The sequence below is a fragment of the Lissotriton helveticus genome, chromosome 1_1 (assembly GCF_964261635.1).
Source record: "Lissotriton helveticus chromosome 1_1, aLisHel1.1, whole genome shotgun sequence".
NCBI classification, from domain to species: domain Eukaryota; kingdom Metazoa; phylum Chordata; class Amphibia; order Caudata; family Salamandridae; genus Lissotriton; species Lissotriton helveticus.
In genome coordinates this window covers 1,792,561,564-1,792,576,891 of record NC_136057.1, presented here as the reverse complement: position 1 = coordinate 1,792,576,891, position 15,328 = coordinate 1,792,561,564, and the positions used below count along the sequence as shown (strand labels likewise).

The 15,328-nt window shown below is 49.9% G+C and overlaps 1 protein-coding gene across 2 annotated transcripts in view; it reads left to right on the top strand.

The window, feature by feature from the left end:
- The window catches only part of ST13 (ST13 Hsp70 interacting protein), a 119,500-nt gene that overhangs the window by 43,939 nt on the left and 60,233 nt on the right, over positions 1-15,328 (top strand). For both annotated transcript variants that reach the window (XM_078640636.1, XM_078640642.1), the window contains exons 8-9: positions 524-626; positions 14,758-14,874. In XM_078640636.1, coding sequence (XP_078496762.1) covers positions 524-626; positions 14,758-14,874 — 220 coding nt within the window. The remainder of the gene's footprint in view (positions 1-523; positions 627-14,757; positions 14,875-15,328) is intronic.

Sequence of the window (15,328 nt, the reverse complement as noted above, 5' to 3'; positions counted from 1 at the left end):
CTTGTTTGAGGAATACCCTGGTTAATCTGAATTCCATTGGAACCATGCAGTGTCTGGCAGGAAAGGGAAGTGAGTCGTAGAAAAGAACAGATATTATGCGACGATTGGGGAGAAGGAAGCAGCAAGCCAGCTGAATGAGTTTGTCCAGTTCGTAAGCTACAGTCCATTCTACAAAGCGCAAATGCTTGAATCTCTTAACTTATTTCACCCCAGAGGGTTCCCATCTATTCCCTTTCCACCATTCTAACACCTACGTTTGTCATTCTTTGTGCCCCTTTACTGTTCTAATTCTCTGCTAAGCTATTGTCTGTTTTCTGTGTTCATCTGTGCTTGTACTGCTCTAGCCCACTTGTTCCATAACAAAGCACCTGTTTTTTTCCAGTTTACCACTGAGGTCCTTGTCCATTCTTGGGTGCTATTCTCAGTACTATCGCACTTGACTTGTATCAGTCTTGTGCCAGTCAGTGTATAAGCCTCTGCTATGGTTTCCCTCTTTGGTGCTTACAGTGCATTTTCCTTTCAGGCTCCTGGGGCACTGGGAAGATGCAGCCCACGATCTGGCCATGGCCTGCAAACTGGACTATGATGAGGACGCTAGTGCCATGCTGAAGGAAGTGCAGCCGCGGGTAAGGGAGCAGATTTTTTGGGGGTGGGGAGGGTTAGAGGAGTTTCGATGGGAGGGGAGGAAGGTCCCTCAAGTTGTCCTAGAGCAAAGTTAATTCAGACAATGTATAGGTAGAGGTCCTCTTTCTGTTCCGCACTGTTGGGTGATCTTGCTTTGGAAGCATACCTTGTGGCCAGCACACTGCCAGCCACTAGTTGCCTTGTCTCAGTTTACCCTTGGGGCATACGGCTTCTGCAGAACAAAGATATCGTCAAAGCCCTGTTTCTAGTGTTCCCATACTTCCCTCTCTGTGGTTTGGAATAGGCCTCTGCAAGAGACTGAATTGAGGTTTTTTCCTGCTCTGTTTTCCTTGATTATTGCAGGTGACCCATCTTGCTATAAAGCTGTAGGGTCCTGACTGTTGCATGGACTCCGGTTTGGAAGTGGTCGGAGGCTGGCGTTTTAACTGTGGCTACTGTATGATCTTGTTGAGCAGGATTACTTACTGTGCTTTGCGCAGTAAGGTAGTTGTAGGAGTCTGCTGAAAGGTTGCAGGTTGCACTCCTCCTTGAATCTGAACCACGTGATATGGTCCTCTGCCAGAGGAGCCTTGCTGGCTGCAATTGTTTATTTCCAGCTTCTTTGTCCATTGTTGCTATGGTTGGGGGTTTCTGCTGGAGGGAGTCCCTCTATGCGATGATTCTTGTAGTGTTTGCTGACCTTTGATAGTTAATAGGCAAAAACGTTGTTCTTACGGAAGAAGCCTTATTACACTAATCTTTGTTGATGGGAGAGTGGAATGGCCTTCCCCAAAACAGTATGTTCGAGGCATGTGGGCTGCTGAATTCATATCTATAGTATAGATCGCCGCCTAGTGTTGGGTCCGGATGATTGCACGTTGTTGTCCTGGAAGAGTCTTCTAGTATCACGAGATAGGTGGCTCCTCCCCTGGACTACAGTGCGCATGGGCATCGACTCCATCCCCAGATTGTTTTTTTCCGCCATTGGGTTCGGATGTACTTTCGTTCTCTCCAGTTCGGAATCAACAATATTCTCGAGGCCAAAAGGCCTTTTTCTCGTATCGTCGGTATTGTTTGCGTTCGGTGCCCGGTTCTATTCGGACTCGCCTCCCGAGTTTGACTTCCAGGGAGTCGCGTGGCTCTTTGGTGCTCGAGGCCCAGTCGGCGCAGCAAGACCCTCGACGACGCGACATGGAACAGAGCCCGATCAAGAAGTGTCCCGTGTGCGGATCGAAGTACCCACACATCGACGTCCACCCGGTGTGCAACAAGTGCCTGTCTCCGATGAAGCCAACTGTATGGCTTGTTCACGGTTTCGTTCGAAGAAAACGATTCGGCTTCGGCGCGTGGCGCGCATGGAGGCCCGGCAGTCTGCCCCGGCACCGGTGGACATCTTCGACAGCGGAGCAGCGGACGAACACTATGTCCAGCTGCAGATTTCCCCTCCAGCGGAAGAAATCGACTACGACTATCAAGTGGATGTCGAAGGCCTACCCATACAAGAAGTCGTCGACTAGGTAGGAGACGACTATGAGGCCTATGGGGCCATGGAAGATAGCTCAGAGGAAGAGCTATGCCCTGTTCGAACACTTACGAAGGCTCAGGTCGAGGGATCGCCTATCGCCTTACCCAAGACCTTCTACCAAAATCCACGGCCCGCCTCCCGGCCCGGCTACGGACACTTCGACGGAGCCGCCATTACCGAAAGTGAAACCTTCGGTGTCCACACTACCTAAAGTGGTTCAAGCGCCTCCGAAACCTTCTGCTACACCGTCGACACCCTCGTCTTCCGAGGTGTCGGAACACCCCAGGCCGAAGAAGCCTGTCGACCCGGCGAAGTCGGTGAACTCCGTCCAGCCGAAGCAGACCAAAAACGTCGAGCAGAAGCCCAAGAAGGCAGTCGAGCAAGGGCGTCGAGCCGAAGTCCAGAACGGGCGTCTAGCCGGAGCCTTGGACCGAACAGCCCAAGTCATCGACGCTCGAGTCTTCACACGTTGGTGGACCGAGGTCGTCTGTCATGTCGGCGAAGCCGTCCGCTTCATTCACGAAGCAGGTCTCTGACTCCCTCAAGCGTATCAGGGACAAGGCTTCGGCGGAAGACCCCAAAACACCTTCCGCACCGAAGCAGTCGGTCCCCACCTCCAAATCATCGACGCCAATCCTCTTCACGTTGCCGCCAAAGGTGACACCGAAGGCCTTCGCACCACGGGCGGCGCCCGAAGCGAACTTGCAGGGTGCTGCGGGGTCGAAGTCTACTCTCCCGGCTGGGGGCTCGAAGCATCGACCACCATTAATGGAGGAACAGTTGGAACGTTTCATCGATGCCGACACTGGGAAACTTACGCTTTACAAGCGGAAAATTACGGCGACGACGCCTTTGGAGTCGTACACCATTCCTCTAAAGCGCAAAAAGCCTGCTTCGGATTCACCGGTCTTGGTCGAACCACTGACTCCTCGGACTCAGAGTTGCCACGCCCTCGCCAACTTATTCGGATGCCGAGGATGCTGGGGATCAGGATGAGGAATACAGCTTCCCGGCCCACACAGATCCTGATGAACAACAGGACGCATGGGTGGACACAGGTGACCAGGGGGATCAGCAACCCGCCCTTGACCCTCAGATGTACAATGTCAAGACCTCTCCCACTGAGGATTCTGCGGCATTCAATGCCTTGATTGAAAGGGCGGCAAAGAACCACGACGTTGAACTGCATGCTGACCCTGTGGAGGTGGACTTCCTCTTTGACACTTTTTCAACAGCTGAAAAGACTGTGAAAACCCTCCCAATGCTAAAAGGGGTCCTCAAACATGCTGCGGACATCTTCAAAGAGCCCACACGGGCAAGGGTGGTCAACCCTAGAATTGAAAAGAAATACCGACCAGCACCTGGCGATTCCCACCTACATCAAGGGCCAGTTGCCATTAGACTCCCTGGTCGTTTCTAATGCCCGCAAAAGGGCGAATTCGCAAACCACTGGTGAAGCTCCTCCCCCGGACAAAGAGTCCAAAGTGCTAGAAGCATCGGGAAAGAGAGTAGCAGCTCAGGCGGCCAATATCTGGCCTATCTCTAACACGCAGGCACTCTTGGCTCGGTACGACAGTGCACACTACGACACACTAGAGACCCTGTTGCAACATCTCCCAGACCAATATAAGGAGGCTGCGGAGATGCTTATCCAGGAAGGGAAGCTCATCTCCAACGCTTCAATTAATTGTGCACTAGACGTTGCGGACCCTGCAGCCAGGGCGATTAACACCAGTGTGATGTTAAGACGGCAAGCATGGCTCAGAATCTCCGGATTTAAGCCGGAGATCCAAACTACTATCCTCAACCAGCCAGTTAACCCTGACAGATTATTTGGTCCTGAGGTGGATACCACCTTGGAAAAAATAAAAAAGGATACCGAGACTGTGAAGTCCATGGGAGCTCTCCAATCCCAACAGTTTCGGGGGAGCACTTTTCGTCGCTCTGGCAATAGGGGTTGTAGGAGAGTAGGGTCTGCAATCCTATGATCACCCAGATTTTTGCTTTTTGCTTCACTGGTTTACGACTTTACCTGGCTGTGGGCCTGCTAATCAGACCCACAGCCTAGCTGTTCTCTCTACTCCAAATTGTACCCAGGTACTGAATTGGCACTGGGCCCTCTCCAAGTCCCTGTACCCAGGGCTGAGGTGCACCCAGAAGTCTCCCAGGGGCTGCAGCATGTATTATGCCACCCCTGGGTTGACTAACTAAATCAGACACAACTGGCTGCTTGACAGCTGGGTCAAAGTGGTGTAATCACCCTTTGCTTTAGATATAGTATTCCTATGTCTAAACCTACAATGGACACCTATATTCCTATCAGTCACTCCTATGGCAGGCCTTAACAATCCTGAAGGCAGAGTGCATGGGATAAGGTGAAATGGTGCTCTGGCATGAGCTGAGCCCGTTTGCAGCTTGCGGAACCAAGTCCTAATAGCTGTTCCATGATAACGCATACCATATACTCTTAAGTGCATTATAATCCTCGCGGTTAAATGCCAACTCTGGTATCGCTTTATCAAAACCTATCGAGTAAGGTGTCATACGAATTGGAATACTAACCCCTCGCCAATTCTGGCGACGGGGTTAGCATTCCACCCTTCTAGAGGGACACGACATGTATGTAACCTGTAACCCCGGTTAAAGTCAGACATAGCCTCAGCTCCACAAGATGGATGCTGCCACCGAGACACAAGTCTGCCCTGCTGCTGCTGGGAGTCCTCCCAGCACAGGAGGCAAGGACAAAGGGTTTCCTGCCAGGGGCGGTGCCAGCACAGTCCCAGACAGGATTTTGTGTATCCTAGGTAGGCAGGGCTTTAGAGGAAAGTGACTGCAAGTGGCACCCCGGTGCTCACTGTGCATAGGCCGGCTTGAACCAGTTCCAGGGGCACTCAAGCCCCTGATCTGGGGAAAGCCCACCAAAGGAGAGGGGTGTAACCACCCCCTCCTAGTCCCACCCATAGGGCAGGACTTAGTCGCGTGCCAGCCCCCTTTTGCAGGATAAAGGTAGGAACTGGCCCCCTTCCAAATCAAATCAATCTTTGAATCCTGAACCGACTTTCTACGAGAGGAACTCAAGACTCTTCCTAAGATTTCTCCCTTGTGACTAAGGAGTAGTCACCCTGCAGCAGCAGGCACCAACCAAGCATCGCGGTCTGCTGTAAGTCTCTCCTCCGGATCAAGACTGCCCAGCACGACCGACGAGAACCGGCTTCCCTGGCACCTCTGACCTCAACCTGCATCATCAGCCCAGCTGTGATCCGTGGGTGTGACGAGACCTCGAGGGACCGGCCATCTTTGAAGACTGCACGACGCTTGTCCAGCACGACCACCGAGTGACCCTCGACTGAGTGCTTTGGGGTAAGAGAAGCCCCGACCCTGAGCAGCTCCAGCACCGAATTTCAGCCCCCTTGCATCCACGAGATCTGCGTGGGGCCCTTCTGCTCTTTGCTGCTCACCGCGTTGTCCAGGTCACTTGCCCGTTGGCTAGTGGCCCTCCTGACGACGAACTTCGACGACAACACCGCTGGTCTGGTTGCTCCAGACTGGCCCTTGCTCCCCTCCAACCGAGGAGCACCCTGGACCCTCCTGGTCCACTCCAGACGCCATTTTAAGTCCACCGCGTGGGCTTGCATTTGCCAAGACTTGTTGCCCCAATCCTGGGTCCAGCGACGTCGACAGCAGATATCTTCGTGGGACAGCTCGCCCCTCCATCCTGGTCGCCGACAACGCCTCCTGGTCCGAGAGACTGCAGAGCCCAGCAGCGCCCACTCACCTGGCTGAGGTGACTTCGCCCGGTGCCACTCTGGTGCCCACCTAAATCATTGGCTAGTGATTCAGAACTTGGTCCCCTCTGCTTACAGGTCTTCTTCTTCCCGATCCAGGCTTGGATCCCCAAGAACTTCTTCACTGGTCGCCTGCCAGCAACTTCTTTCTTCAGGCTCCTGGTCCATCAACGAAGAAACCAGACGACATTTGAACCCTATGCAGCCGCAGCCCCTGGGCTAGGTAAACCGAGTACTCCGGTGCTCCAGCGTAGACCAACTCTCTAAGTGTCTAGATCCACTTTCGTTTTTGACCTACCTAGTCGGGTTCGCCTGTAAACACTAACTTTGCTTTTACTAGCCTCCATAGACTTTTTCCCGCCTTACGCGTGAGAGTTCCCACTCTGCACACGACGTCCCTAGGCCTCCCACTTGCAATCTAAAGGTTCAGGGGATTAGCCCTAGCGATTCTAAAGCCTATGAGAATAGTACTTACCTGCTAGTAATTTCGCATTCCACTTGTTTAGTATATGGTTTTTCGTGCCCCTCGGGCATTTGTGTAAATTGTGCGACTTAAAGTATTTTCTTAAGAGTTTTGTGTGCTTAGCTCCCTGACTCATAAAGAGTTCAGGGTAGACTTGTTATAAATAAATATCTGTTTATTTTCATAACAACTTGTGTGGTGTCCTTTCACTTGGTGTTCAAGGGGTAAATGTGATGGTAAAACAGCTGGCTTAACACGCCCTCTAGAGTTTAGCCTAAAGACTGCACGTGTCCATGCTACTAGGATAGCTGGTCTATCAGGTTGACTTACAACCAGACATCAATAACGGTTGTTTGGACCGATACAAAGTGTTCACTAGAATAGTGAACATTATATATCAGGCCAACTTCTCACAGGGGTGTTTCCAGAGGCCAAATGTCCCAGCAAACTCAATTCAATAAAGGTGGGGCGCAATCCTCTTACCCCAAACAGAATAGAGGAGGTTAAGGGCAGGGGCAGGGGCAACAACAACTCCCGTTCCTCCGCCTCCAACAAACTGCCCCCCTGACCATTCCACACCTGTTGGGGGGAGACTCCAGCAGTTCCTGCCGGTCTGGAAATCCATCACCACAGACAGGTGGGTCAGGAAACTTATCCAGTTCGGTTATTGTTTGGAGCTCACATCCACTCCACCCAACATACCACCAAAACACCGTCCTATGTCCACAGAGCATTTGCACTTCTTGCAGCAGGAGGTTCTTGTCATGCTGCAAAAGGGCGCTATAGAGCTCGTGCCAGTGGAGGAAGAAGGCACAGGGGTGTACTCCCTGTACTTCTTGATCCCAAAGAAGGACGGGTCCCTCAGGCCTATTCTCGACCTCCGGCCCCTAAACCAATACATTCTCTCGGAACACTTCCACATGCTAACGCTGCAGCAAGTTCTTCCGTTACTCACTCAGGGGGACTTCCTCGCAACCTTGGACTTCAAGGATGCTTACTTCCACATTCCACTCCATCCATCACACAAAAAATACCTCAGATTCACCATTCAAAATCGGCATTATCAATTCAAGGTCCTTCCTTTCGGAGTGACCACGGCCCCCAGAGTGTTCACCAAATGTCTAGCGACAGTGGCGGCGCACCTCAGGAGACAACACATCCATGTCTACCCTTATCTGGACGACTGGCTGGTTCAGGCAAAGTCGGCCCAGCAGTGCGCCGCCGACATGTCCCACACCATTCACCTTCTTCACGGTCTGGGCTTCTCCCTAAACTATCCAAAGTCGCACCTTCAGCCGGCCCATGTGCGGCAATATCTAGGTGCAACAATCAATACTCTGGCAGCCACGGCTCAGCCAACTTCGGCGCGTATCAACAACATCCAGTCGCTAATCCAACAGTTCAGACCGCAACACTCGCTTCCTGCGAGAGTGTTCATGCAGTTGATAGGCATGATGGCCTCCTGCATTTTCATAGTCCCGCACGCGAGGTTACATATGCGTCCGCTCCAGGAATGCTTAGCGCATCAGTGGAATCAGGCTCAGGGACAGTTGAAAGACCTAGTGTTGGTCACCGGTCGGGCATACAACTCTCTGCATTGGTGGAATCCACACAACCTTTGCAAGGGCCGACCGTTCCAAGAGCCTGTCCCACAGATCATCCTGACGGCGGACGCGTCTCTCCAGGGATGGGGAGCTAATTTACTCCACTACACAGTGCAGGGACTATGGACAATACAGCAAAAGAAGATGCACATCAACTACCTAGAACTGATGGCAATCTTCATGGCACTGAAAGCATTCAAAGTACATCTGTGCAACAAGGTCGTGTTGATCCGGACGGACAACATGACGGCCATGTACTACATCCAGAAGCAGGGAGGCACACACTCTCCACAGTTGTCTCATCTGGTTCAGAGCATGTGGAAGTGGGCCATTCAGAGGAACATCTTCCTCATGGCGCAACACCTCCCAGGCACAGACCATCAAATGGCGGACCTGCTCAGCAGGTACAGCCATCAGATGCACGAGTGGGAGATGCATCCATCAGTACTCCGCCCGTACTTCCAGCAGTGGGGTCATCCATGTGAGAAGTTGGCATGATACAAGTGGTCACTAGAACTAGTGAACATCATATATCAGTCCAAACAGCCCTTATGGTGATGGTTGTAAGTCAACCTTCTAGACCAGCTATCCTAATGGTAGCATGGACAAAGCAGTCTTAGGCTAAACTCTTTTGGCATGTGAAGCCAGCTGTTTTACCACAATATAACCCCTTGAATACCAGATGAAAGGACACCACACAGGTTGTTATGAAAATAAACAATATATTTATTAATAACAACACCTCTGAACTCTTTGAGGTCAGAGGGCTAAGCACATGACAATACTATGAAAGAAATACGGGTTAGCACAATATTTACACGTGTGCCTTAGGGGCACGTCAAACCATATTCTAAGAACAATGGAATGCGAGGAAGGAAAGTACTGTAAGGAGGTCCAGAGGCTGGAGGATCGCTGGGACTACACTACGAACTAGGTAAGTACGGAGCAGGAGGCCCACGGGACTCACGTGCAGAGTGGAAACTCTCACGCGAGATGCGTACCAACGTCTATGGATGCTACAGTTTACCAAGTTACGGATTCCGGACGAACCCGGCTGGATGGAGGGAAAACAGTGGACCTGGACACTAGGATAGTGAACACTGACTTCAGCACCTAGAAGCTTTAGTTACCTAACCCACAGGCTGCGGGTGCATAGGGCTGAAGTGGTGTCGGGTTTGCTGTGTTGATCCCGGTGATGCCTGAAACAGAGTTGCTGGCAGGCAGCCAGATTGAGGAGTCTGGTGGTTCCAAGGATGGAACTAGGAAGGAGGAGTCCTGAAAGGGAAGGGGACAGAGTCTTGGTCACTAGCCAGTGACAGTGCTGGAAACAGGAGGGAACCAGATGCTGTCGCCGCGTTCAGGTGAAGGAAGGGTCGCTTCTCTGTAGCTGCGCGGACCAGGAGCTGTTCTTTACGACCAGGCTGGAGGCACGAGCTGTCCCACGTAGTCTGCTGCTGATGGCGGTGTTGGATCATCGATCTGGTCAACAGGCCTTGGCTAATGCAAGCCACGTGGTGGAACAAAGATGGCGTCTGGTGCGGACCAGGAGGGTCCGGGGTGCTTCTCTTTCACAAGGAAGCAAGGGCCAGTCTGGGGGACCAGACTAGCAGTGTTGAAATCTTCGGGTCGTCTTCTCAGAGGTCACGAGCCAGCCGGCAAGTGACCAGACAACAGGAAAGTCAGCAACCAGGCAAAAGGGTCCCACGTAGATCTTGTGGAGGCTGGGGGGCTGGTCTTTGATGCAGGTGCTGTGTCGGTGTGGGGCTTCTCAGTCCCCGATGCACTTACTCGAGGGTCCCTCGGTGGTCGTGCTGGAAGCACTGTGCGGGTTTCTTCAAGATGGCCGTCTCCACGTTGCTCGTCGCACCCACTGGTCCCAGCTGTGCTGTGGATGTGGGTAGAGGTCAGAGGGGTCTGGAGGTCCGGGTCTCGTTGAGCTGGGTCGTCGGATTCCGGGAAGGAAGGACTTGCAGCAAACCGCACAGGAGCTTGATGGTGCCTGCGAAGCAGGATGGTCACTCCCTGACCATAGGGGAGATTCTTCAGTCTTCTGATGTTCAGGAGGTCGAAGGTCAAGAGTTTCTTCATGGAAGTTGTCAAGATTAATCTAACTGGGAATGGGACCAGCTCCTACCTTTATTCAGCTAAAGGGGGCTGCACTACGACTAGGTCCCTCCCCTGGGTGGGACCAGGAAGGGGGGTGGCTACACCCCCTATCCTTTGTCCAGTTTCCCGCCAGAGCTGGGGCTGGAGTAACCCAGCAACTGGTTGGAACCAGTGTATGCACAGGGCACCTTGTGTGCCCCAGGCATGTCTCATTCCTTTCAGCCTTGGCCTACCTAATACACAAAATCCTGTCTGGGGTGGTGCTAGCACCTCCCAAGGCAAGAAACCCTTTGTCTGAGCCTCCCTCGCTGGAAGGACTCCCAGCAGCAGGAGGTCAGACTTGTGTCTGCAGCATCCATCTTGTGATGCTGAGGCTCGAGTTAACTTTAACCGGGGTTCACATTTACATACATGTAGTGTCCCTCTAGAAGGGTGGAATGCTACCCCCGTCGCCAGAATTGGCGAGGGGGTAGTATTCCAATTCGTATGACACCTTTCTCGTCATGTTTTGATAATGTTATACCAGAGTTAGCATTTAACCGCGAGGATTATAATGCACTTAAGAGTATATGGTATAGCGTTATCATGGAACAGCTATTAGGACTTGGTTCCGCAAGCTGCAAACGGGCTCAGCTCATACCAGAGCACCATCTCACATAATTCCAAGCACTCTGCCTTCAGGATTGATAAGGCCTTCTCTAGGAGTGACTGATAGGAATATGTGTCCATATTAGGTTTAGATATAGGGGACTATATCTAAAGCAAAGGGTGGTTACACCACCTTGCCCCAGCTGTCGTGCAGCCAGTTGTGTCAGTTTTAGATGGCCAGCCAGGGGTGGCATAATGCATGCTTCAGCCCCTGGTAGGCCCTGGGTACACCTATGCCCTGGATACCTAAGGTATACTGTACAGGGACTGATAAGGTGGCCCAGTACCAATTGGTAAATGCACCTAGGGTACATGGTTGTAATTTTAGAGAGAGAACAGCTAGGCTGTGGGTCTGATTAGCAGGCCCACAGCCAGGGGAAGTCGTAAATCAGTGAAGCAAAAAGCAAAAATCTGGGGTGGCCATGGGATTGCAGACCCCACTCTCTTACAATCCACAGATAGACCTGTTCGCCACGAGGGAAAACGCAAAATGCCGAAGCTTTGCCGCCAGGTTCCCTCACCCACAGTCGCAAGGCAATGCGATATGGATGAACTGGTCAGGCAGATTTGCGTACGCTTTTCCCCCAGCACCTCTCATACCGCTGGTGGCAAAAAAGCTAATGCAACACTCAATGACACTCATCCTGGTTGCTCCTACGTGGGCACGCCAGCCATGGTACACCACGTTTCTGGAACTCTCCGTGGTACCGCATCAAAGGCTACACCTCACGCCCAAGCTTTTGACGCAGAGCCATGGCGACATTCAGCATCCAGATCCGCAACAGCTCAACCTGGCGATCTGGCTCCTGAAGTCTTAGAGTTTGGCTACCTTGACTTGCCTCCTGAATGCATGGATATCATACGGGAGGGAAGAAAGCCCACCACCAGAGCCTGCGATGCAGCAAAATGGAAGCGGTTTGTCATTTACTGTGCTACACACATCAACCCGCTAGATGCATCCACTCCCAACATCATCTGCTATTTGTTACATCTTTACAAATGCAATCTAGCATACGCTTCCATCAGGATACACTTATCCGCCATAGCGGCTTATCTCCAGAACAGGCAGCATCTCTCCGTTTTCAGAGTGCCTGCCATTAAAGCCTTCTTAGAAGGCCTAAAGCGGGTCATCCCTCCCAGGACCCCGCCAGCTCCTGTATGGAACCTCAATGTGGTCCTCACCAGGTTGATGGGCGCACCTTTTGAGCCTCTGCATTCATGTGAGATTCAGTTCTTGACATGGAAAGTGGCTTTTCTCATTGCCATTACGTCTCTGCGACGTGTTAGTGAGCTACAGGCGCTCACTGTACAAGAGCCATTCACTCCAACAGGGTGGTGCTGCGCACTAACCCTAAATTTCTTCCTAAAGTGGTTTCGCAGTTCCATGTCAATCAGACCATTGAACTGCCCGCATTCTTTCAAAACCCACAAACGGTTGCCGAAAGAATGCTCCACACTCTTGATGTCAAACGAGCCTTGATGTACTACATCGATAGGACCAAAGACTTTAGGAAAACACAACAACTTTGTTGCCTTCTCAGCCCAGCAACCCCATTTCCAAAGCAGGTATAGCCAGGTGGATCGTTAAGTGCATTCAGATTTGCTATCACAAGGCTAAGCGCACTTTAACGGTCCCTCCAAGAGCCCACTCCACCCGAAAGTTGGGGGCCTCTATGGCTTTCCTTGGTAATATCCCTTTGGAAGATATTTGTAGAGCAGCCACATGGTCTACACCACACACATTTACTAAACATTACTGTGTAGATGTGCACGCCAAGCAGCAGGCAGCTGTATGGCAGGCTGTTCTTAAAACGCTTTTTCAGACTTCTGCAGCTGGCACAGGCGGCCGCAGTTAATGGAGGGACTGCTATGTATTCTATGCTATAGATATGAATTCAGCAGCCCACATGCCTCGAACTGAATATGCTACTTACCAGTATGCATCTGTTCTTGGCATGTAGGGCTGCTGACATTCATATCGCCCGCCTCCCCGGCGCCTGTAGCGGCTGCAGACTTTTTAACGCTTACTCTTCGCATGGCCATAGCTTACACTATTACACTCCATCTTTGCCACAATGGCTAAAAACAATCTGGGGGATGGAGTCGATGCCCATGCGCACTGTAGTCCAGGGGAGGAGCCACCTATCTCGTGATACTTCGATGACTCTTCCAGGACAACAATGTGCAATCATCCGGACCCAACACTAGGCGTCGATCTATGCTATAGATATGAATGTCAGCAGCCCTACATGCCAAGAACAGATGCATACTGGTAAGTAGCATATTCATTTCCTTCAGACACAACAAAAAGTCCAGCATTTGTAAAGTAATTCACTTGCAATGTGTCAAATAGATCATGCTGGTATAACCCTGTATAAAGAACAATATGCAAAGTATGAGGTGCTTTCAAAACGAGTGCCTAGTGAAGGCACAGTGCTTAGGAGTTTGTGAGAAAACTATATACAAAGCAACATAGATGCCTCAAAAAAACTTGAGGTTAAAAAAGGCTTTTGTAAATTTAGAAGTAAATTGAGGTGTGTGTACTACGTAAAATTCTTCCCATTTGATGTCAATCAAAACAATAGCAGTCTAATTGTTATGTTGTCTGCGTTTCGATCCCCTAATAGTGCGATTCCAGTAGGGTCTTTATCACGGTGGTGATAGATGCACTTCGATCATTATAAGAAGGCTACTTTAAAAATCAGTCTGGCAGGTCAAGTATGATCATTAAATAGATCTTAAAATGTGTATTGGTGAGGAAGTGGGTTACAACCTCTGCAGTGCTTGAAATATTGGCCATGCGCAACTGCTGTGAATAACCCGTTGTGCTTTCAAATTCCTGTGAGCTATTTAGACGGACCTCCCCAATGACGTGCTCTCTCATTCTGAAATGCTTAAGGACTTCAAGTGTATAGGAGCCATCTTGATTGGTTTGTTTAATTTTTTCACAAACTCATGAGCACTGCACCATCCCTACGCACTTGTTTTTATTTACGAGCACCTAGTTATTCGTGGTTTATTCTGTATACATGCTTATAACCGCATAACCACTTTGAGTCATCATAATTGGTTTATATTTGAAAGGACGATTATTTAGGAACAAGGGTTTTTTTTAAAAAGAAGGAAGGACTGACAACAATGGTTACTGACAACAAGGATAACAGACTGTGGATTAGCAAAGGAAGGTGTGAAGGAACATATCAAAGAGATATATTATTAAAAAATATATTTATTTTTATCTTTATTTGGGATCTGGTATAAACATTCATTAGCGATACAACATAGGTTATCGTAATATATATTTGATATTTATGTATCACAATACAGTTCAGTGAAATATACATTTCATAAATAAATAAATTTCAAATAGATACAAAAAGATAATGTATATACAGAGGTGAATTTATAGTCACAAAAACATGGCTAAAGCCATTTTGACATTGTTATCCCAATTTAGGAACTCTAGTTGGGGATACCTCCTTTTCTCACACCCATCATAATTGGTTTACCCTACAAATGTTGGACCTTTTTGCTCGTGTGAAGGAGACTACTGTTGGGGTGGGAGGCAGTTCCCCATTCCTGTTAACCAGGATTAGTGTATGTAAGACTTTTTCTTTAAGAACCTCTTTTGTATAATGCTCACGGAACCCAGGTTCTGAGGCATATAAGGGAGTCCCGTGTTTTTGTTGGTTTTTTTTTCTCTCCATTTTCTTTGCTTGAGCTATGCATTTCTGTTTGGCCTTGCTGTCTGCATCAGTGGGATGGGAAAAGGATTAAAGACTGGTTCCAATGTGTGGTGTAGGTTTCCTTTTGTAGCTGTGGGTAGCTGGGTGGCCCTGTGATGCAGGAGTATTCAAGCAATAATTCGCATATGTTTTGTCCCTGGCTGAGTGGGATTGTTCACAGGTTGCATTTCTTGAGGTATTTCCTTCTACTGCAGCTTGATGTACCTTTCAAAGTCTCTCATTTGGATCCTGCAATGTCCTTTTCGCTCCCTCATAGGCCCTGAAGATTGCTGAACATCGGAGGAAGTATGAGCGGAAGCGGGAGGAGAAGGAGATCAATACAAGAAAAGAGCGAGTGAGGAAAGCTCGGGAGGAGCACGAGCGAGCACAGAGGGTAAGAATGGCAACAAAAGACCCCCCTCTTGTTTATATTTTAACTACTGCTTTGCTTTCATGCATTTTGTTCTTTCTTTTCGTGCTTGCTGTGCACTTATGCTGTTTTTTGCTCTTTCCGATGGCCACCCCCCTCCCTTTGGTGGTTTCTAGCTTTCCTTTTCCTTTCTGCATGTATGCCATTTGTTGCTCTTCCTTTTCTCAACGTTGCTTGTTTGCTTTTCTCTTTTGCTTTAACTTTTTTGATTCCTTTTCCTTCTCCTGCAGTTTCTGCTTCCTTTTCACATTGTCTACTCCTTTCTCCCCTCTAGTTTCCTGCTCATTTTCATCCTATATCTCCCTGAGAGTTTCTTTGAATTGTCTCTCTTCAGTGATGTTCCTTCCGGCCCTGTTTTCCTGGTCAGTCCTTTTGTTGCCCAGTGTTTTGGTTTTCACTGTACTCACAAGGTGGCAAG